At 44.5% G+C, this 23,068-nt stretch overlaps 1 protein-coding gene across 1 annotated transcript in view; it reads left to right on the top strand.

Annotated features, from left to right (window-relative positions):
* The first annotated feature begins 7,789 nt into the window (after nucleotides 1–7,789).
* Nucleotides 7,790–23,068, top strand: part of TRIO (trio Rho guanine nucleotide exchange factor) — a 198,986-nt gene continuing 183,707 nt past the window's right edge. The window contains 3 exon segments of the mRNA XM_023752278.1: nucleotides 7,790–7,864; nucleotides 12,993–13,107; nucleotides 20,612–20,804. Of these exon segments, the coding sequence (XP_023608046.1) occupies nucleotides 7,810–7,864; nucleotides 12,993–13,107; nucleotides 20,612–20,804 (363 nt within the window). The 5' untranslated portion in view covers nucleotides 7,790–7,809.

Raw genomic sequence — 23,068 nt, 5'->3', positions numbered from 1 at the left:
CCCACAGATTTTGTCTTCTAGGACATAGCCTCCTATGCTGATCGCTCTGGCCCTGGTTTTTCGGTCCCAAGTGCCGGTACCACAGAACTGACCATTGCGCCTTTGTTGCTTTCCCAAATAGAATGAGTTCAGCAAGGGCCCTAGGTTATATTTTATGTTCATGCCACCCGATGCAGGGCAAGTCCATGTAGAGGCGTTTTACTGTCATTAATTTTTACTTCTGGTCTGTACTTGAAAACCTTTCTGCACTTATATAATAATGAAAAAGTATTTATCTAAAGGAAAGGAGGTATAATATAGCTTCACTTTACAGAATATGACTGTGATCTGCATTAAATTACATGTGGACATTAGAATTTCTTTTCCTATTTGCTAGAGGACAAGGGTGCCAGCATGTATGAAATGTTGGGTGTAATGATGAAACAAGGTTTCTTTTAGCAGGGAAGCTTGGTTGATTTGCTAGCAATCAGATCAGACCATATGGTTGTATTAGTTGTATCCCTGTGGTTCATTTGATACAAATTTAGTTTCTAAACAGCTTTCCTGAGAAGCTGCTTCTTATGTAAAGCTGAATCTTCTTTGGAATAGGTCAGCATCAGCACCATAAGTATGCATGTGTGCATGTGTGCGTGTGTGTGTGCGTGTGTGTGTGTGTGTGTGTGTGTGTAGCTTAGGATGGGGTTACTGGGGTCCCAGAGTGTGTGTGTGTGTGTGTGTGTGTGTGTGTGTGTGTGTGCACACGTGCGTGTATGTGTAACTTAGGATGGGGTTACTGGGATCCCAGAGCGTGTGTGTGTGTGTGTGTGTGTGTGTGTGTGTGTGTGCATGTGTGTGTGTGTGTGTAGCTTAGGATGGGATGTCTGGGGTCCCAGAGTAGAGGCTGGGTGAGCTTCCCCCAGAGGCACCTCCTGACAAGCTTCACTGTCAGACATTCTTTTGGCACCATACGTTTTCTCTGTGCTTAGCCCTGTGCTGGTCCTTGGGGAAGCAAAGATGAAGGGCACATCGGGGCACTGATTCTTTCTTGTTTTATGAGACTGTAAGAAGGTAGAATCCCCTTTTATAATACTACTTCTTTTTTGGCTATTGAACTATTCCCTTTCATTGGTTTGAGTTACGCTTTTTAATTAACTTCTAATGCATAGTTAATGTAATTAAACCATTAAAAGTTAAAAATTCTACAGATTGTCTCATATTAAAGTGTATGTTATAATTTAAGACTTTTTTGTTATGGTCTTTTTGGTTATTTTGGTTTGTCCTCTGTGTTTTATGCTTAAGACATTAAAAACCAGAGCTATTTTAAGTTGAAATGCCCTTAACTCCCTTGAATCAACCACACTTATGTTGCTTTTTCCTTCCTTAAAGTTATGATGTTATAGGCTATTGCTTCTCAAATTTTGTGAAGGAATAAATCAACCAGTCTGACAGTTATTAAACCATAAAGGTTCTAAGTAAAAATGATTTTGTCTGCACTATGAAACTCCATTTTCATATTCCTGTAGTGGTCTGTGAACTTGTGCATATTCTTGATCTAAGTACTTAATTCACTTTAGATCCATTTTATGAATATTGTGTATGTGTAGATTATAATTTATGTAAAAATAATATAAGCATTGCATTATATGTTTTAATTTCTTACATGTTAGTAAAAAAGACATTTAAACCATTTGATTTATAACCTTGTATCTGCCCCCTTAAACATTTTCATAGAGGATCCAGCATAGTTCAGTGCTTCCTTCCTATGCAACACTGGTCTAAATGCTTGCCCATCGAAACCCTGATAGCACAAACACTGCCTCCCGCACCGCTGCTCCCTGTGATCCGTGACTAATCCTGCGGGCACTGCAGAGAATGTTCCGTCCCAAGTCGGAACTGCGGACCGCCTGCCTGGAAGGGTGACGTCACCTCCATGTGTGCCTGCGCATGCGCAGCGCCCCTGATGCAGGGATTTGTCACCCTGCTCTTTGTGTTCAGGGGTGCGTGGCGCCTGCGTTTCCCCCAGATAAACTAATGAGTGAAATTCAGTAATTACCACTAAGACTTGATACCGATGGTAATCTTCCAGCTCACTATGTAATGTTCCTTTTGGTTGATGTTTTAAAATGCTGCGAGAATCTGTGTTCTTAAAGGATAAGGTGGTTTTTGTTTGTTTTGCTTTTCAATTTCTGTCACTTTCCATTTAACCATTTAGTAAATGCTACGGTATAGCCGACAGGGTCTCTGAAACGGATGAGGAGCACAGCTGGTCTTGTGGGTTGTCGTCTAAGGACAAACCCCAGTGCAGGAGGCAGGCAGGCGGTTCAGAACAAGGGAACGGTTCATTCGTTCAGCGCAAATGATCAGGTTACTGGCATCTGATTGTCAAACCTCAGAGGGAAGGCAGGGGTGGGGGCGGGGGTGTAGAAATCAACCAGTGTACTTGCATGCATATAAGCATAACCAATGGACACAGACAATAGGGGGGTGAAGGCCTGGGCTGGGGGACAGGGGCAGGCTGGAAGAGGTCAATGGGGGGGAGGGGGGGGACATATGTAATATTTTCAACAATAAAGATTTTAAAAATGAAAAACAAATAAATTTAACCAAAATTAACCTGTTTTAGTTTAAGATTATCTTTAAAAATTTGATTCATTTTTTAACTCATTTATTTCATCTTAACTTTTTTAACCACAATGTAAAAAAACAACAACAAAACCCCACACTTTTAGAATAATGTGGTACATAAAAGCTTCTACTCATTGTGAACTTATTTCCATAGTACTTTTCCCCCCCCTTCTTAAATAAAAAAAAATGTGTGGGGGTTGTTTTTCCTTTTCTATTTGTCTTTAAAAAAATCTAACACCACGGAAGTGACCAAGTGAGCGAGCATTCTGGTCAGCAATGCCTCGCTTCAAAAGGTATTTGTCAACAATAATAATACAGCACCTCCTTGCAGAGCCTCAGGATAAAATTGAGAAATTGATTTGACCAGTGAGGTATTAGATAGTTGAAGTTTCAGACCATCGATTCATCGATTCGGCTAAAAGATTTTCCGTTGTTGAATGATAACTTGTGGAATATTTCTTCCTAGGGCAGAGAGGTTAATTTTCCTTTATATAAATCATGCTATAGGAGTGGCCATCTGAAAACACTGAGCTTATATTTCACAACCTAACATAGAAAGTGCTGAGGAGCATTGGGGTGCTTGCATGGCGGTTCAGGGGTGAGAAGCTGGGGAAGTATGTTCATTTGTTCATTCGTTCATTCATTCATTCACCCATCCATGTTTATTGACCATGCTGTGCCTGGCCCTGTCCTGGTGTCTGGGATGCAGCAGGGAACAAAGCAGCCATGCTCTGGCTAGCAGGTGGATTTAAGGGAAATATGAGTAATTTATGAGCAGGAGTTTAAAATGTATCTCAGATTGACATGCTGCTGAACCTAACAGCAGTTTAAAAGTTGGTAACAGTCACTTTTGGCAAGTTATACCATGCTGAACCTGGGAGTTACGATCTTTTTAAAGAGTATGTTAAAACCTCTAAATATTCAAATTCATTTGTTTTAGGAAGAGGGGTCATTTGTATTGACTTGAAACTGGAAAGAGGAAAGAAAATCATCAAGCGCTACCTGCACGTTTATATTAACATCGATAAAATCTGATTTTTTACCCAAACCCTTTTTCCCCAATGATAGTCAGCAACTATTAAATCTCAGGATCTGAGAGTAGTGCCACATGTTATGTGAACATTCTGACCAGCTTCCTCTCAGACTTGGATTGAAGGAGCACTTGTTGCGTGGTTTAGGACGACCCCAGGAAACATCTCTGCCCAGCGGATGAGCCTGGGCTGACTGCAGTCTGGGCCATGTTCTGTCTCCTGGAGCTAGCATTTCATTAAAACCCACATGGGCCTCTCTGTGTCAGGTAGCAAAATGTCCTTTAAATTGTAACAAGAACCCATCCATCTTTCTGCGTACGTCAGTGTAAGTTCTATGCATTTAGAAAAAGGTATATGCTGTACACAAGATGAGTACAACTAAGTGCCCTCTGACTTTGCCTACTTACCTCTTTCAAGTTGCTCTTCTTTTGTCTGCCCTATCTCTTCTAGTTGTTGTGTGTGTTTTTTAATCAAAATTATCTTTGTGGTACCCCCTTCCACCTATTATTAGCATTTTCAAACTCCCTTGGTGACACTTAGAAATAAAACTGCTGCTGACTCCTGGTCTGTGGCCCAAAGATGAGGTTTGTGATCTCAGAAATATGGCTCCAGGTGGCCTGTGCTGTTCCTTTCCCTCTTCGTGCGTGTGGGAGGAGAGGTGTGTGCTTCCCGGGATAGTCACTGAGCGTAGCCCTTTGTTCCTAAAGTTTAGGAACCACAGCAAGGTCCTGTAATGCATGAGGAAAGAAGACAGAGGCAGTTGTCTTGTCTGTAGTGTAATCTAGAATCAGTGGAATGGCACAGAAGCCATTTCTTTGTAATTTGTTTTTATAGTCACATACTCTGTTTTCATAAATGGCTCCTCAGGGCATGGTACAGAATCTGCCTTTTTGATCTAAGGATATTTCATGGCTGAGTTCCTCCTGCTTCTAATTAAAAGTTACGTGATGTACTTAATCTGGCTTTAATATGTATACATACTTTCTCAGTCTTTTGCTTCTTGGATGTTTTTTAAAAAATGGAAACGAGATAAAAAATAATGCTTTAGGTGACCACCATAGTAGCCACACACTCAATTTCTTTGTGTGTAGTTTATATTTCTGCTCCCCACCCCCTCCTATTTTCTTTTCTGTTTAAAAAGTTTTAATTGACAGTTTTAATAAAATTAACATCTCTTTTCCTGTGACACATTCAACAAAAACATAGTGATAAAGCTGTTTCGAATTTGTATTCTAGTCTGTGTTTGGACATGGACATATATCACAATGCATGTATAACACATTTCAGCACCAGTTCAGCCGTCGATTCTGTGCCTTTCCTCCTCTAGAAAGACTGAGTTTTATTTAGGGGAGAAACTCAGGAACTGTGATGGGCTAATGTGACTGCAGTTTTAAGAAACTGAAGCTACAGGGGAATGAGCTTGTGGCTTATAGTAGGACATGGGAAGTGGCGATTTTCATTGTTAAATTTTGTTTTCTTTTTACATCCATATGATGTTCTTCCTGTGGGGTGGCCTGAAACATGGCAGCGCTCACTTCTGTCATTCCCTCCATCCAGGGTATGATAAGTAGATGTGGTTCAGAGTCAGCAGGAATTGTCAGGGATGCTTTGCGAGTATTAGAAGTCCCACAGTCCTCTTCTGAGGCACCAGCACTGGGATTAGACATTCTCCTTGTGGAGGATTGTGTGAGAGGGAGCCAGAGCTGCACGTGGGGCTCCCATTTCTGGACTGTAGGAGTCCAGGACTGCAGTTTGTGGTGGCACCTCCCAGAGGGCTTTGCTGTGTCCTGGCCAGGGCATCTGTGGGCAGGGGCTCTGTGGGAGTGGTAGGAAGCATGCCTTGTCTTATCTGGTAGCACTAGAAGGGGGATCCTTTTCAAATCCCTGTAGATTGGGATCTATAGCTGAGGCTTAATTCTTTCTAGTATTTCTATGATTTGGTCTGCTTCCACATTTGCCCAGGCATCCTAGCATTTTGTGCTGCTTATGGAACTTGTCATCCTGTGCCTTGTTCTGAGTATATATAAAGCTGGCTCCTTGAGGCCTGAGGTGGTGCCTCATTTCTCCTTGCATTTGCCCTACTTCCACCTGGGTCCATCTCAAATGGAATCGGATGTAATGAATCTTGCAGACACATTCAGTGAATTACCCAATGACTGGCAAGGAATTGCTGAGACTAGATTGCATCCATTCAAGAGTTTTGAAGGAATCTTAAGGATGAAATTGCAGAATTCTTGGCTCTTGTTTGGCGTTTTATAAATAGTCACTGTTTTACAAGCTTGGTAGATTGCCAGCACCAAGCGTGGTATGTTGGAAAGCAAAACGGCCTGGTGATCTGGAGGTCCAAGTTGTGCCGAGCCTTTTCATGACCAGCTAGGTAGTAGGTACACCAAGCCTCCTGGACCCCAGGGTCCTCATCACCATTTGTTGTGGCCGTCTTTGTGCAAAGTCTCTGGTGAGTCTCAGTGTCATTGTTAATCCTGTTAAACTGGGTTGTCAGTATGTGCATTCTATGGGCAGTAAAGATTTACTTTAAAAAAAATCAACTACACCATTAATTTAGTCATCCTTTGCTCCTATGAATGATAATGTTGTAGGGACTGGATTTGGTTATATTCCTCCCAAAGGTGCTGCTTTTGTTGTTTGCTTGCTTGCTTTAGCAGGCTACGAACTTGGCGGGACCCAAGCTACAAACTCTGTAGTGGGCAACAACTCGAACCTTGGTGAGATCTTTCCTCTTTAGCATAGAGCTTAGGCTGCTTGGAGCTTGCCCGGCACATGCTCGGGGGACACAGCCAGAGATCTGGGCCAAGTTTATGCTCTGAATTTGAGGCTCCCCTTTCTCCTTCCCACAACTTCTCCTCTCACTTTCAGCTGCGGAGGTCACCCGGAGCGGGTCCTAATTCTTGTTTTAGAAACTCCATTTGGCCTAGATGGGGCCGTCCTCTGGCTAAAAGCCCTAGAAGGGAGGTGCACCCAGTGTCATTTCCTTTTCCCAAGAGTCTCTCCCTGCTTTTGGCCACTCTCCAGTGCCTCGAAATAGTTGCGTTTTGTAGATTTAATTGGTGGCAGGCCTGGTCCAATCGGAGCCCCTCAAACAGACCTGAAGTGGAAGCTCCGTTTGTTTACTTTCTAATTCCAGGTTTCCATGTTGGCACTGGTTGTGTTACCAAAGCTTACATTTTGAATGCTTTTCTTGTACTATTTTGGCAAAAACATACAGGAAAATCGGGATGGGGCAGCAGTCTTTTATTTTTTTCTAGAGAGTTCTCTGCCAATAACCATAGTTGCTAGTTTTGATGAACCTAGATGGCCTCCGTTAGAGACCTCCAAGAGAAACAGCCTGAGGCGTTATTATGAGTATGAGCATTTTGACCTCAAACTTCCATGTGGGCATTCACCCTGGGGAGCTGGACTGGACATGTTTGGGCTGCAAGAATTCCTTCTGCGTAGATGGATGTTGGCTTGGCCCAACTTGCCTGCCGCATGCTTCTTCTCCACAAGATTCCACTTGGCCGTCTAAGAGACGGGGGTGTGGGGAGAGTTGGTTTGCAGTGAGAAAAGGGCCTTGGCCACCCTCTGAAGCAGGTGGCACTGGGCCATCTTACCCCATGAGCCAGTGACATTCCTCCAGGGGAGCATGACACAGAAAGCCAGGGAGGGCAGAGCCCACTGGGAACTGCAGCCAGTCCCCAGCTATTTATAATCCCTTCTCTCCTCCCTGCCACTGTTTGTGACTCCAGTCTGATAGATGAGGCATTGGGCTCCCCCTAGAGGATTTAGTGTGCCAAAACAGCAGTTTTTAGAAAACTAGCCACGTTACTTGCCAGTATTTACATGAATCTGCAAGATTAAAATGAAGATTTTTGAAATGATGTGGACTGATTTTGGGGAGCAGATTTTCGTGGTTAGTAATGGCTGAGAGCCTGCTTGGTACATTTACCTCTGCGTCTGTGGACAAATCATTGCTTGGCATTTAAATAGAAGCTAATTCTGTGATCAGGGACTTTCCTTCACAGAATTCAAGTGTTTTTGAATGATGATACTTCTAGAGTTGATTTAATGGTGTAAAGAAAGCTGGCATTGGATAGAATGATTAAAAAATTAAATGTCACTCGAGCAACCTAGTGATTTTATTTTCTTCTTTATTTCAGGGTTTCGAAAAAACGATGAAATGAAAGCTATGGATGTTCTGCCAATTTTAAAGGAAAAAGTTGCATACCTTTCAGGTAAAGTTTAACTTTATCATCTGCTTTATTGATTCTCTGACTACTTCGGACACAGTGTCAGACAAAGCCTCAAACACTGAACTAGCTCACCTGCCACACCCCCAGGAGCATTTGTATTTCGGTAGATTTTTAGGTGCTTTATTCTTGTAGCATTTTCCTGAGATATTAGTGTCCAAACATCTTCTTCCTTCTGCCAGGCACATCATAAGTCAGATAACACTGGTGATTGAAATGTTTGTGTCTGTCATTCCACAAACATTTGGCTCTTTTGCCCTGATCAATTAGGTAAAGCAACTGATTACTTTAAAACTTTGTCATCTCCGCAAAAGTGGTGGGAATGTGACCATATATGGACGCGGCCTGATTTTTTTTTACCTTGGTTTCTTGTACTTTGTGGCTACCTGTTGCCTCCTCTTTGGGGAGGTGAGGATGCCCTTGTATCCATGGCCGCTCTTCCCTGGGCCTCTGGTTCTGGTGTTTCTAGAACCCTTGTCGTGGGCTGTGAAAGCTCCGGTGGTCTTTACCAGCCAGGTCCTCCATTTGCCTGCAGAACTATAAAGCCATTTGTGGGGCTCCTGACCCTCCTGTAATGGGTGACAGTCTGCAGCAGTCCTCCAGGCCTTGGGCACTTGACTGCCCTCCCCTCTGCACATAGAGGACCAGCTGTAGGGCTTCCTCAGCCATTGGGTATTCCACCTTTTTGGCACCAGTTTACTTGTTACAAAACAAAGGTTTGCAAGATTTTTCTTCTCTGTTTATGAGGAGGTGAATCTGTAGATGGTTACATGCATTTAGACAGTCTTCCTAGATACGGTTCCCTCAATAACTGTTCATTTTTCTCAAACAGGCATGCCATGCTGACCTGCTGTCTCCTTGCGAACACATTTTAGTTTGAATTTATAACCTTGCTAGCTGCTTTTACATGGTTTGCGTGTCTTTTTGGCCCATGGGAATGGCATATATTTAGGATGCAGCCTCCTGTGGTATTTTTGTTACTCTTCTTACCTTGCTCTCTGTCGAACAGTATTTCTTAGCCCCCATCAGACACTGTTTGATGGTGTTGTTGAAGTGAATCTAATGCATAATGCATTTGGAAGGTAAACAGAAGATTATACGAAGTTCAGGAAAACAAGAAGGTGCTTTAGATCGATGGGAACACATGGTTAAAGAATGAAAAATCAAACAACTCTTGGCTCGTAATCCACTGTTAAAAGTAGTCTTTGCTGTTTTCTAATCAGTTACTGACAAACTGCCTGGTATGGACCCAGGCCAGTATTGTGAACTCCTGACTTTGTAGTTTACAGATGGATTTAAAGTTAACAGAATGAAAACACTCTACTCATAAATATAAGAGGTTGGTGACCCACAGGTTGAGAACCGCTGGCTTAAAGAAACCTCACCCCGAATGCTCATCAGTTTTTATCTTAAAGTTTGGATCTGCGAGAGAGTACCTGTTCCAGTTTTGCGGAGTTCTGCATTTCATGGAAAGGCAAGGGGATGTATCTCCCATCTTCTCGTATATTCTTGTTAGCATCTAGTATAGCCTGAGTCCAGTGACTGAACGGAGGGCCAGCTGCCGCCATAGGTATTTTTAATTAACTTTGTGTGGAATGTAGAAGAAGAATCCATTCATACAGCAGACATTATTGATTCCCCTTTTTTATGTGCCCATCTCTCACTAGGCATTGAGAGTATGTATATACTGGTATCAGTGAATGAACAGATGCCTGCCTCCGTAGGGCTTCCATTCTTGTTGGGGGCCCGACAGACAGACAGACAGAAATGTGTAAGTTAGGGACTAGAAGGTCATAGAAATAAAGGGTGGGAAGAGGAAGGTAGAGAGGAAGCGGTTTTCATAGAATTGAAAAGGAGTGTCATTATGAACAAAAACTGTTCTTTTTGTTTTCTCTTGTTTTTGACGAACATGCATTTGGAGAGGCAGATACTCCCCCTTGAGCTCTGGGTGTTTGATTACAGACACAAGGGAGGCCCAGAGACTGTGAACTCTCCTCCATGGACATCCTGTGACGTTGGTAGGTGCAGGAAATGGATTTCCTGCCCTTTTCTTTTTATTGTCCCAGCTAAGGTGCTGAGTTTCCTGTCTATAAAATGGAACTGACATCTGTCCTGCCGGCCTCACCATGAGGCTGTGGGTTGACAGCAGACAACATGTTAGCATATCTAGTAGGCGATGCTTTTATAAGCTGCAGGATTACTCTATATATTAGTTCAGGAACAAGAACTTCAAAGCTGTAATTTTTCTGCTTCCTAACCCAGACAGTATTTTCATATGTTCTGGGGCATACATATGGGGCATACAGTCTAACAGACATCTGTGGCATTGCTTTCAAGCTCCTTTAGGCTCAGAGACCATGTGCCTCTGAACTAACACTGCATTTCATTGATTCTGATAGGTTGATTTTTTTAACCCCATGGGAGGGGTCAGCAGATGGCGCCTGTCCATCACTGACTGTAACACACCACAGATTGGAAGGTACACCCAATGCAGGGAGGTTAGCAAATGGAAAGAAAATGTTAAATTATTTAAATAGAGAATGTGCCATTTTTATTTCATGAGTGATTTTTGATGAAGTTTTAAAACGACCCTAGAGAGTTTTCTGAAGCTCTATTCTAAAAAAAGACAAATTGAATTCTTTCCCTCTACTTTGAAATTCAAGTTTAGTTTTAAATTAGCTTTTTTTAGGACATGAGTGGGAGCCTATGTGGAGGGTGAGCTTGCCAGTACGTCTCAAGGGACTCCTCATCAGTGGTACCAGCTGGGAAAATGTCTGTAGGTGAAAGGTGAAGCAGTACAACGGAAGCAGTCACCACGTCACACTCATTGAGCTCTCCCTTCTGGAGTGAACAGGTGGCCGTGTGCACTGTGCTCACCTGTTGATGCCCCACGTGACACTTCGATGGGCAGAATTTGGATTCTATTTTGGTAGAGCCTGCCTTGCTTGCGTTAAGAGACACGATGAAAGGAGAGCTGAACACGGGTCATTGGCATTTCATCTCCCTGCTGAGTCAAACATTATGTTTCATTTTAAAAATTTAGGATGGGGATCCAGAAACATATTAGATATGATTCTCTTTGCCAAGAGTCAGGTGAATGTTTTTATCTAAATTTCATACTGTATCTTTAAAAGTTCAAGGTTCTATAATATGTGTTGAGCTGGAATACTTTTGATTAAGGTTATGAATTCCTTTTTGAAAAGAATGAAAGATGTTGGGGAATTAAAATAGCAAAATGTTTTCTGTCTTATATTGGAGACAAGAGGTATTCCAAAACCTAGAGTCATTGATATTCCCTAATAACACTATCTGATATTTTAGACAATTACTTGGTAATGACATTCTATTCATTATACTAGCATTGCTTCTCACTTTTTTAAAAAAAATGTTTTTACTGATTTTGAGAGGTAGGGAGAGAGAGAAACATCCATTGGCTGCCTCCTGCACGCCTCCTATTGGGGATGGAGCCCGAAACCCGGGCATGTGCCTAACTGGGAATTGAACCAGTGACCTTTCGGTGCATGGGACGATGCTCAACCATGTGAGCCACACTGGCCAGGGTTAATAGTACTTTTTATTCATAAACAAAGGCCTAGGAACTTATTGTTTAGTTGTCCTTCTGTTATTTCTACTACTTTAGAAGGAACTGAAGCCACTGGTTTGAAAAATCATGTAAGTTCTTGTCAGGGGGCAGGACCCAGCTGCGCGTGCTGGCGGAGTCCTTTTGTCTTTATTTAAGCTCGTTGAGCGTCAGTATCTTCCATTATACTGCAGTCATGAAACTCTTAACAGGGTCATGTGGTGATCAAATCAGAACGTGTGTGTCAACCTCTGGACATCATGCATAGCATGTGTTGGTAGCTATGGTTTAGTATTATTCCCACTTGATACCAGAATTACTGGGCTTATAAGTAATTTAACACTTTTCTAGATGGTGTGACTACACGTGGATCATTTTAAATGTTCAGAATTAAGTTTTATTTCTGTTCAGAAACAATGTTAATCATTCCAGGAAATTGTAAATCCCCATATTGGTAACATGTATTTTTAAAATAACATCTGCTGGGTACTTTCTTGGCCTTTTTAAAAGCAAAGAATCTGGTTTTCTGTTGTTATTTGCTTGCTTTTTAATTTTACCTGTGCTGCTGAGGTAAGTAATCCAGATGAGAAAATAATTTAGAACTGCATATCGTGACTTGAAGTTTGAGATCTTCGTGCTGTGCTTCTGAAGAGAGATGCCCAGAGTTGAAAAACTAAATGGAGGTTCCACTTGGGAAGGCTCAGTTTTCCTTCCTGAGAACCCCGATGGAAGTAATAAAATATATGTGACACTTTCACCAGAAATGGTCAGAGGTACCAGCAGACTTCATTGGAATTGTGTCTATGTTAATGGGAAATATGGCTGCCTGTCTATCAAAGACCAATCATCATCTGAGATTTGTACTTATGTGATGTAATTTTTCTAAAGTCCTTAACTAAATTAGTTCTGCTTTACAATTCTTGCATGCAAAGCTCCCCCACCCCTTTTACTAGTATGTAGAGTGGCTTTGTGTGAGAGATTGGTAAAACTTGGCCAGGGGGGTCGGGCGCTGCCCTTGAGAGAGGAAGACACCCTAGATCCAGATTATAGAAGTCATCAGTGTGAAGTTTGAAGAGCATCCCTGTCTTTTTTCCTTTCAAGACTTAAATCCCAGTTTGTTTGGTAGCAGGGGGAGAGCTGAGAATGCAGGGCTGGGAGAGGAGAGAGGACAATGTGGAGGAGAATGAGAGGGACGGGGCGGTGGGAACCGGTGGTTGGTTGTTCAAGGCGAATGAGCACACGTACGGGAAAACTTTCTTTCTCCAAACACGAAACTGAGGAAAGGAGGACACGTTGGAAGGAAAGGACAGGCCTTCTGGACTATCTTCCAGGTGGTGTGCAGAACTCGGGTGAGCTAGGCTGGCCATGTGCCCGCTGAAACGGACTGTGGCCTTTTGCCCGTCCTTTCTGGCCCTGCGGTTGATAGAGGAACAGCTCTGTGGGAGTGGGTGGTGACGCCGTTGGGCCTCCAGTGGCTCGTTAGCGTCCGTCCGCTCCTGTTTGTGTCTCAGTGTGCTCCCATGTTCGTTTCAGGTGGCAGAGATAAGCGCGGAGGCCCCATCCTCACGTTCCCGGCCCGCAGCAATCATGACAGAATACGACAGGAGGACCTCCGGAGGCTCATTTCCTACCTGGCCTGCATCCCCAGGTGAGTTCTGGTGGTTTGGGCTCCTCACTGTTGGCACTGTTCTAGGATGTGGCACCGGGCTCTCTAGAAAACAGCTCAGCCCCAGCCCGAGTTCCCAGCAGACAGGTGGTGTAAACTCCTCACTTCACGTGGTGACCGTTCTGGCGCGGGGATGAGAGGTCGTGTTTTGGTAAAGTGCTTTGTGTGATGACTGTGGAGTTGGGATGCCCACCGGCTGGGGTGTCAGGACGGGTGCCGGAGGTAGAAATGAAGAGTTGGGGTTGATGGTTCTGATCCCACGACCCAGAGTCCTGGAAGCCAGGAAAGAGTGCCTGCTTCTGATACGACACTGCTGTCTTCCCGCTGAGCTGGGGTTCCCTGCAAGCATCCTGTTGATTTGGAGCATGAAGTTTGTGGGGCATTAAAAATCCTTCCCAGCTAATACGACAGGATGTCAGGTTTGGGAGCCCCCATTCAATCCGGGATGCCGTTAGTGGTGGTCAGGGAGGTTTTTAGTGTGGGTGCTGAAGAACACCAAGAATAGGCAAAGCTTCATTTTCCAGACAGGCCTGCGGAGAGGAACGATGAATAGCAATTGGCCTGTGTCTTTGTTTCTGCTCTCATTGAGGTTTTACTTACAGCGCTAGCTGATAGCCAGTGAAAGAAATCACACCACCCCCGCTCCACCCCATTAATATCTCCATTTAATTGTTCAGGTTGCTTTTTGGAAAATGGAATACTACATCCCAGGATATAGCCATGCCTGGAACAAGGGGCTGCTGTGTGTTGAGGTTGGAGGGGTGCTTCCCTCTGAAGAAAGGAAATCTTTATTCTAGAAAGGCACATGGAGAGGGAGGGCATTTCCGAAGAGACTACATTAGGACGTGTAATAAGAACAGAACTTGGTCATAACATAGGCTCAAGGAGACAGTAACTTTAAGGAACATACGAGGACAATGAAGGATGGTCAGGGCAGGATAATGGGCTGTAAAGGTGGGTGAATGTACTAGATCCTCCCAGCACAGGGTTTGGGGCACCAGCCGGGGAGGACGGCTGTGCCCGCTCATCACCCATCCTCGCTGTCAGGGCTGATGAAGCGGACGGTCCAACCTGCTGAGGAAGGTGTTGGGTTTCTGTTTGGGGATCCTTATGGGAGAGCTGCACGTTGTTCATCAGTGACAAAGGGATAGCACGTGCGGAAAAGTTTTCCCTTTCCTTTTACTAGTTCCCTTTCCTCTTGAACTGGTGAACCGTTGAAATCAAAGAGCTGGAAAGAGTTTTAGAAATTATATGCTACTCACTGTCATTTCTAAATATAGTGGATAGCTGCCACTTACTGAGTTCTTCTGTGCCAGGTACTGTGCTGATGATGGAAAAAGAGATAGAGCAATACAAAGGACAAAGTAAAAAAAGTACTTAGCAAAATGAGAGTCGTCACGTAGTTTAATGAAAAACAAGCTGAGTTGCTATTATCCAGGTGATTTTTTAAAATTACATAATTGAACTGCTGTATGTAACTTTGGCCATTTACTTTCTGGTTTTGAAATCTGTTTTGATTATGAATGTGAAAATTACCTTTCATCCACATTACATTCTGGTGGTTTGGGGTTTCTCACTGTTTTCACTGTTTCAATATATGGCACTGTGCTCTCTAGACAACATTGAAACCCAGCCCGGATTCTAAGCAGACAGAGGAGTATACATATTATAAAAAAATTGATTCAGTATTTTTGCATTTACCTGATGACCCACATTAAAAAACACAAAAAACCTTTTCACTGGAAAGTTATGAGTATACACAAAAGCAGGCAGAAGAGTGTAGCAAACATCACAGTCCTGCCACCTAGCTTCAGCGATTAGCAGGTTTTGCTAATCTTGTTTTACTCTAATGTTGCCCCTGGAATATCTTGTAACAAGTCCCAAGCATTCTATTATTTCACTCATCAACACTTAAGTGTGTAGGGTGACCCTCCAGCTGCTGAGGCAGTCACTTCATTTCATGCCTAGATTTGCTTTTGTATTTACAGTTCCAAGTGACAGGAAATGCCATTTTGCTTGTCTGTTGGTTAATGAGCAAATAGAGAGGTGGGAATAACATGTCAGTGATGCATCTGCCAAGTGATAATGGAGGGGGATTTCACAGGGAGTCCCTCTGGGTCCACCCCTGGTCCCACACTGACCGAGAAGAACTGTGCGGCCCCTAGTGAGCGCGGCTTTGTTTTAATCAAACAGTAGGATCAATAAAAATCATCATCAAATTAATGGTGTGGGAATTTCGTTTTACTTTTTGAAATATATACACACACTTTGAATAGTGATTCAGGTAGTGTTTATTGTATTTTTAGTTAATCCTCACCTTTGGATATTTTTTTCCATTATTTTTGAGAGAATGGAAAGTAGGGAAGGAGGGAGAGGGAGAGAGAGAAACACTGATGTGAGGGAAACACATCAATTGGTTGCCTCCTGCACACACCTGGACCAGGGCTGGGGATCGAATCTGCAACCCAGGTACATGCCCTTGACTGGGAATCGAACCCGCAACCCCTTGGTGCACGGGCTGACATTCTCATCACTGAGGAACTCCGGGCAGGGCCATGGCGTGTGAATTCTTTGGGACTTGTGGGTTTGCTTGTAGTCTCGGTGGTGTAAGCAGTCTTAAGGGTCTGTGAGATTTCTTCCCCCATCTGTTACTCCTGAAATTTCCTGCGATGTGAAGGTGGCCCCTGGCTGTCCCTCAGCCAGATAGTCTTGAGATGTGCCCTCCAGAATGTGGAGAAGTGTGCCATCCTGGAACGCACAGGCAGTTAGACTGACTGTGCCCTGGCACGAGCTACTAATTACTTTTATCCGTCTTCCGATCTGCAGAATGTGATGTTAATCTATACTTCTTTGGATCCTTGTAAGTATTGAGTAAGATTATTCACGTACACGCCCAGCGCAGGGCCTCCGGTCCCGTAGCTGCCTCAGAAGTAGCACACTAATTTCCGTCTTTCGCATCCACTCTCCTCCGTTCCTTCCGTTATTTTCCCTTTGATGTATTCTGAGCCCGATCAGCCCGTTTTCTCCTGCACGGTCTCTAGGTTGTCTGTGCCTCTCAGAGCGTGGCCCCCAGAGTTAAATGTAATGTGATCTGGGAGAGGTGAGGAGTTGAGGTTTCTTACTTGGGTCACCTTCCATTCCCCTCCCCCTTCTTTAAAAAAAAAAAAAAAGGAGTAACAGTGATTTTCAAAGAATGCATGTGCAAGGAGACTGCCTATGGAATGAGTGCAGGAGAAGCAAGTCGCAGCAGAACTTGTTGCTGGTGTGGTGGGGATTCCTGCCCAGCCATGAAAATAACAGTGGACTTGGTACGTCTCTAGGTGTTCATTGTTCTTATTGCTTGAATTATATGAATTATGCTCTAGAACATTAAAATGATTTTTAGCAGCTAAATGGATAAACCACTCCCACTCTCTTTGGTCCCTAATGAAATAATGTGGAGACTTTGAATGAATTAAATCATGAACTTTCATATAAGAAGGGACTTTATTTTTTAATTGTTTAAAGTATTACATATGTCTCCATTCCCCCCCCCCCCCCATTGACCCCCCTGCCACACCCACCTCCCAGGACAAGTTCCCACTACCCCAGTGTCTGTGTCCATTGGTTATGCTAATATACATGCATTCAAGTCCTTTGGTTGATCTCTAACTGCCCCCTCCCCACTGCCTTCTCTCTGAGGTTGGACGGTCTGTTCAGTGTTACCTTGTCTCTGGATCCATTTTTGTTCATCAGTTTATGTTGTTCATTATATTCCACAAATGAGTGAGATCATGTGATATTAATCTTTCTCTGACTGGCTTATTTTGCTTAGCATAATGCTCTCCAGTTCCATCCATGCTGTTGCAAATGGTAAAAGTTCCTTCTTTTTTATTTTTATTTTATATATATATATATATATATATATATATATATATATATATATTACTTTTTTAAAATATATTTTATTGATTTTTTACAGAGAGGAAGGGAGAGGGATAGAGAGTTAGAAACATAGATGAGAGAGAAACATCGATCAGCTGCCTCCTGCACACTCCCTACTGGGGAAGTGCCCGCAACCAAGGTACATGCCCTTGACTGGAATTGAACCTGGGACCCTTGAGACCGCAGGCTGACGCTCTATCCACTGAGCCAAACCAGTTAGGGCTAGTTCCTTCTTTTTTATAGCAGCATAGTATTCTATTGTATAGATGTACCACTGTTTTTTAATCCACTCATCTGCTGATGGGCACTTAGGCTGTTTCCAAATCTTAGCTATTGTGAATTGTGCTGCTATGAACATAGGGGTGCATATATCCTTTCTCATTGGTGTTTCTGGTTTCTTGAGATATATTCCTAGAAGTGGGAGTTCCATTTTTAACTTTTTGAGGAAACCCCATACTGTTCTCCACAGTGGCTGCACCAATCTGCATTCCCACCAGCAGTGCACGAGGGTTCCTTTTTCTCCATCCACATCCTCACCAGCACTTGTTGTTTGTTGATTTGTTGATGATAGCCATTCTGACAGGTGTGAGATGGTACCTCAAGAAGGGACCTTCTTTATCTAGGAACTAAAGAAAGTAGAGTTTCTCATTTTCAGAGATGTGTGTTGAGAGGGGACCTCTGTTTTATCTAACTTTTCTGTATTTCATAGATAAAATGAGGTTCTTTGATAAAACTGCCAACCAAACTGGTGAATAAGTCACACTTTCCAGTGTGCTGGTTAATATGTATTCGAATAGCAGTAGCCCATCTCCTGTTGCTAACTGCACACGTTCCTTAGCTGCTCACATACAGAACTGGGTTCGGGGAGGTTTGCAAGCCACGATTTTCCTAATAGTGACTGGCTTTGAACTTGGTAAAGACAGATGGATTGAAAGGGTGTGCACTCCCAGCCCAGTTCCCTGGTAGTTTTCATTTCTCGGGACGTCACGGGTGCTTACAGTTAGATTGTGGAGGAAGGGGAGTGGTTAATCCTTCTGTAAACGGTGCAGGCTCAGGGTACCTTTTGGTTGGGTCCTTCTTCGGCTTGTTCCTGTTGTTAAGCCTGGAGTTATTCGGGATTCCTTTTAAGCCCCTTTCAAGTGGAGGACTTTGCGGTTGTGTGTGCACACTGTGCGGGCTATGTGAGGAGGAAGCCAGGCTGCCGGAGAGTTTGTCTGGATACGGTGACGACTGCTGTTTAAAGCACAGCCTCCCAAACGGCAGCTGATCACCCCGGGAGGCTTGTGGGGCAGCAGAGCTGGGAGCTGGAGCAGAGCGCCCCAGCGGGTCAGGCTTCCTCCTGCCCAGGCTGGCCTGGCCCCGGCCTCAGGAGCCCTGGGGTGTCTACGGAATGGGACCTGGCACTGCTTACCCCATTAGAGTTCAGGGAGGTCCAGGAATGAAGTGTGACTTCATTTCAGCGACTCGGGAGGTTTTCTGACATTTCTGGAAGTCCTGCTCGCCTCTAGGACAGTGGTTCTCAACCTTCTGGCCCTTTAAATACAGTTCCTCATGTAGTGAACCCCAACCATAAAATTATTTCCATTGCTACTTCATAACTGTAATGTTGCTACTGTTATGAATCATAATGTAAATATCTGATATGCAGGATGGTCTTAGGCGACCTCTGTGAAAGGGTCGTTCGACCCCCAAAGGGGTCGCGACCCACAGGTTGAGAACCGCTGCTCTAGGATTTGTGAGGGAGGCCTTTGATGCCTGGATTGTGGCCCAGGACCTGCTTGAGACCCGGAGAGCTGACAGCAAAGCATGAGGCGTGCGTGAGCCCAGTGTTAACTCCCTTCAATTCATGGTCATAGGCGTAGGTGACTGATGAGTGAGATCTTTCCTACAGTTCTCCACACATGAGTGATAAACTAGGCTGCTGGGTCCTTCGTTTTCTCTTTATGGCTTCAACACCATGTTCCTCGGACTGTGAGCCGCCATCTACTCGAGTTCTGCCCCCACAGACTTTTTCAGAATATTTTTGTGACAAGCCTTTTATACTGAGGTAGTTAGTTGTCTTAGGAACTTTACATTGGAGAACTTGGGATGTCAGTTACTCCCATGGTATGAATCAAGGTAAGGAAAGAAGTGTGTGTGCGTGTGTGTGTGTGTGTGTGTGTGTGTGTGTGTGTGTATGGAAAGAAGGGAAGGAGAGGGAAGAGGAGTGAACTCATGCAAGAGAGCATAAAATTGGTTTTAATTTTTTGGCTTTTTAACATCACTTAATGATAGCAATTAGTTTTCTGAGTTTTTAATTTAGACTAATTTCTCATGGTAATTACACGAGGCAGAAAAAATGTCAGAAACCTTTTCATAGTCCCAGTACTTTCATGTTGGGTGAACACCTAAAATTCCCACTGGGAGGATTGAGGCCTTGCGTGGATTTCCGCAGAGCTCACAGGCAGCCTCCCCGGCTCGGGTCTGTGCCAGCAGCAGCAGCCTGCGTGGACCGTGTGTGCACCACGCGCCGGTGAGGGCAGGGCTGCTCTCCAGTGGGCAGCCGTGTAACACTGACACTACAGCCGAACGAGACCAGGGTCCCCCCTGTCTTTAAGTACTCTGACTCCTGTTGTTTCTTCTTTATTACACAAGCGCATTATATGTATTTACCATGCACTCGGGTTGGGACTTAACTACATTAATCACTCTTGTTGCTTCATCGAGGTCACTCTAAAGAGAGCAGGCTCTTTGATGGTTTTGTCGCGCTGTGAGCACGTGGGGAGGAGGAACACGGCGGCTCCTTGCTCTGCCCTGCTCTGTGCTGAGGGCCAGCACAGTTCCCACCATTTCACCCATCAGTGCCACTGGTGAAAGGCAGATATTTACTGTGAAAATAGATTGGCCCCGAAGACTCGGCCAGAAGGGCGCCACGGACCCCCAGTCCAGGGCCCGGGGACAAGTCAAAGGGGACAAAGTGGGACATTGAAAAGCCCCAGCCGTTGCTGCCAGCTGCTGGCGGGGTAGTTTTCACGCCTGTGGCTGGGGAGTCTGGGGGCTGCTGTTGATGGTGTGACACCTCCACCTGGTTCTGTGCACGCTGCCAGGGACGGCCCATCCAGTGCTCGCTAAGAACCTTTGCTGCAATAGTTGCGAGGCAGCAGCGTGTGTGGTCAGTTAACACACAAAGGTGGTTTTTCTCCTAAAGAGGAGACAGGATAGGAAACCGTGAAGACAAGATCAAGTTTTAAAGGTTTTCAGAGCTGGACCCTGTCCCCAGTCATCATTGCTCTGATGCATGCATAGCCAGTCTGTTCTTCTATGACAAGGGAGGTGAGAGCGTTTGGTTCCCTGGGTAAGACCTGAGCTCTTTCTGAATCGATTCCATATCCCTCCATGCCTCTCCCTACCCCCTCGCAGTGCTGACCCGCAGCCAGGCTGTGGGTGGAGGGGGCACCCCTTCCCTTCAGTTTCCCTCCCGGACCAGGAGGAAGGCAGCAGAGCCAGCGCTGCCCAGCGGGACTCTGCCCAGAAGAAGTGGCAAGAGGTGCACGGCTTGAGCATGTGTTTCCTTTCTCTCCAGTGAAGAAGTCTGCAAGCGCGGCTTCACGGTGATCGTGGACATGCGCGGGTCCAAGTGGGACTCCATCAAGCCTCTGCTGAAGATCCTGCAGGAGTCCTTCCCCTGCTGCATCCACGTCGCACTGATCATCAAGCCGGACAACTTCTGGCAGAAACAGAGGACTAATTTTGGCAGCTCTAAGTTTGAATTTGAGGTAACTTCCGTGTGTGGCCAGCCCAGCTACAACCACACCTTTGGTTTAATGAAAAAAAAAAAAGATTTTTTCCCCCCTCCTCATTGTAGGCTGGTATTAGATTTTTTGAAACCACATATTAGAGGGAACTGCGTATCTTATGTACATATGTGAAATTAGTTATGGCATGAAGTAACAAAAGTAGGCTCATTTATCGTGTCATCCTAGTGGGTCGCTTACCCAAGGTGGGTTTGGGTGGCTTGTCAGGACGCTGTCTTGCAGACAGTGTATACAGCATTAATTTGTTTTCCTTCCTACCGTCACCACTCCTTCAGTTTCCAAGGCTCCGACAAGGCTTTGGTGCGGCAGTTTAATGAGATGATTATCGGAAGAAAGTATCTGGCCAGCTTGGAACTGGATTCATGCCGTACATATTCTGTAATAAAATTTGAAAATTTTCTAATAATATATTATAATAACTTTTGGATCAATAGATTGCTTCTTCTAGCAACTTTTCCCTAAACATTAGGGTTCAGTGACTATATTCATGTATTTTAGGGTAAACAGTGTGGGGGTGCAAAAAATAATTTTTACCCCGCCATTCTACGTTTTCTGGCTGGTCTAATAATCAAATTAACAGGAGACAAGACTACAAGAAAATGTCCAGAATTTATTCCGGATGTCTATGCAGGAGTGCCCTGAGGCTATGAGGCCTGCAGACGCATTGGGCAGTTGAGGTTTATATGCCATTCTGGACAAAGAAGGGGGAGGCAGGGGTCTGGGATGCCAAAGGGAAAGCAGGTGGTTTGCAGGTCGCTGAGAAAGAGCAAACATGTAAAGAGTTCTTGCTGGTCCCCCCAGAACCAGTGGGACGCAAGAGGGGAGTCCAACAAGCAGCTCTGCCAGCCCCCTCCCCTCCCTGTAGTTTATATCCTGGCGCCAGGTGATCCTCTCTTCCTTCAAGCAGCTTTTTCTCTCTGAAGCAAGTGAAGGGTCAGCAGTTCTTTCTGAGCTTATTGTTTCTTAATAACCAGCCTAAAATCAATGTCCCAAAAGGCATATTTTGAGGCAGCAAAACTTTGGTCCCCCTCAGCAGCAATAATGGTATTAAACACATCACCCAGTATTAATCCTCAAGCCTTATGTGACATGTTACCCTTTTCAAAGTGTTGTTACTTCCATTTTTAAATCTCTTTCCCTGGAACTGATTTTCGATCTGAAATCAGATTTACTTTTGATTTGAAATTGTGTTCAAGAGATTTAGGTGAAACATGAAACCAGTAAGCCTTTATCTTCATATATAATTAGAAGTGATTTTAGAGGACCATTTATTGGGTCTTACTATTTTCTTGATGTCAAATTTAAAGTGTGTTGCATTTACTGATACATGTTTTAAGCAGACGAATGGTTTGGCAGACTAATGCACACAAGGTTTTGCTAGTTGAAATTTGATCTGTCCCTTGGCCTTCGAGGTTACCTAGACCGGTTTTTCCATTGAACTTGTTTGCCTCCAGGGACATTATTAAAAGTCCAGGCAGATGAGACGGGAGTGAACTGCAGTCACATGGCAGCAGAAGTGCTTGCTGAGGAGCAGCCCCTCTTTGTAGCTTGGCTGCCTTCGCGGTTTCTTATGCCAAACAGCACCGAGGTGCAGGCATAGGTTTCTCTAAGGCTGGAGGTGACAAGTGGGACTCCACCCGCCTTTTTCTCTTTCCTCTTTTGGTTCTAGGCCACGGATCTTCCTCCTTTACCTTTGTCTTTGCATTTAATCACCTCGCCCTCCGATGCTTTCCTTGAAGCATAATTCTTACCTAATCCTGCAGCAGGTCTGACAGGTAGGGTGAGGCCAGGATTTCCTGTTTAGGTTGTAATTGACTAAAACTGTATCACAGTGCAACACTTGTACTGCTCAGAATCTAGCGAAGAAACCTTCTGTCTTTACCTTTGTGAAAAGAGCTTCTGCCAGCTTTCTGGCTAACCCTTGTATGTTTTCTATATTTTAAAAAGCCATTCACGTCCTCTGAGGTGTTACCTGACGGGAGGTGGAGTTTAGGAAGGGGAATGGTGAGGGTGGTCTGGTTGGAGCAGCGCTGGTCCGTCCCTTAACAAGCAGCCCCCACACAAGTGTCCTTAGTGGGAGGTGGTGCTCCAGAGGGATTTTGGGGCCCACGAACAGGACGCTAGCGTGACTTCGGGGAGAAGGAAGCCTGGGCAGAGTTCTCTGCTGGGAGTGAGATGGTGGGCGGGTGTGGATGAGGAAGGCTGCCTTGACAAAAGGGAAATGT

Source organism: Myotis lucifugus, unplaced genomic scaffold (assembly GCF_000147115.1).
Source record: "Myotis lucifugus unplaced genomic scaffold, Myoluc2.0 scaffold_0, whole genome shotgun sequence".
Taxonomy (NCBI): domain Eukaryota; kingdom Metazoa; phylum Chordata; class Mammalia; order Chiroptera; family Vespertilionidae; genus Myotis; species Myotis lucifugus.
The sequence above is the reverse complement of the archived record's forward strand: the minus strand, read 5'-3'. Positions and strand labels throughout refer to the sequence as shown.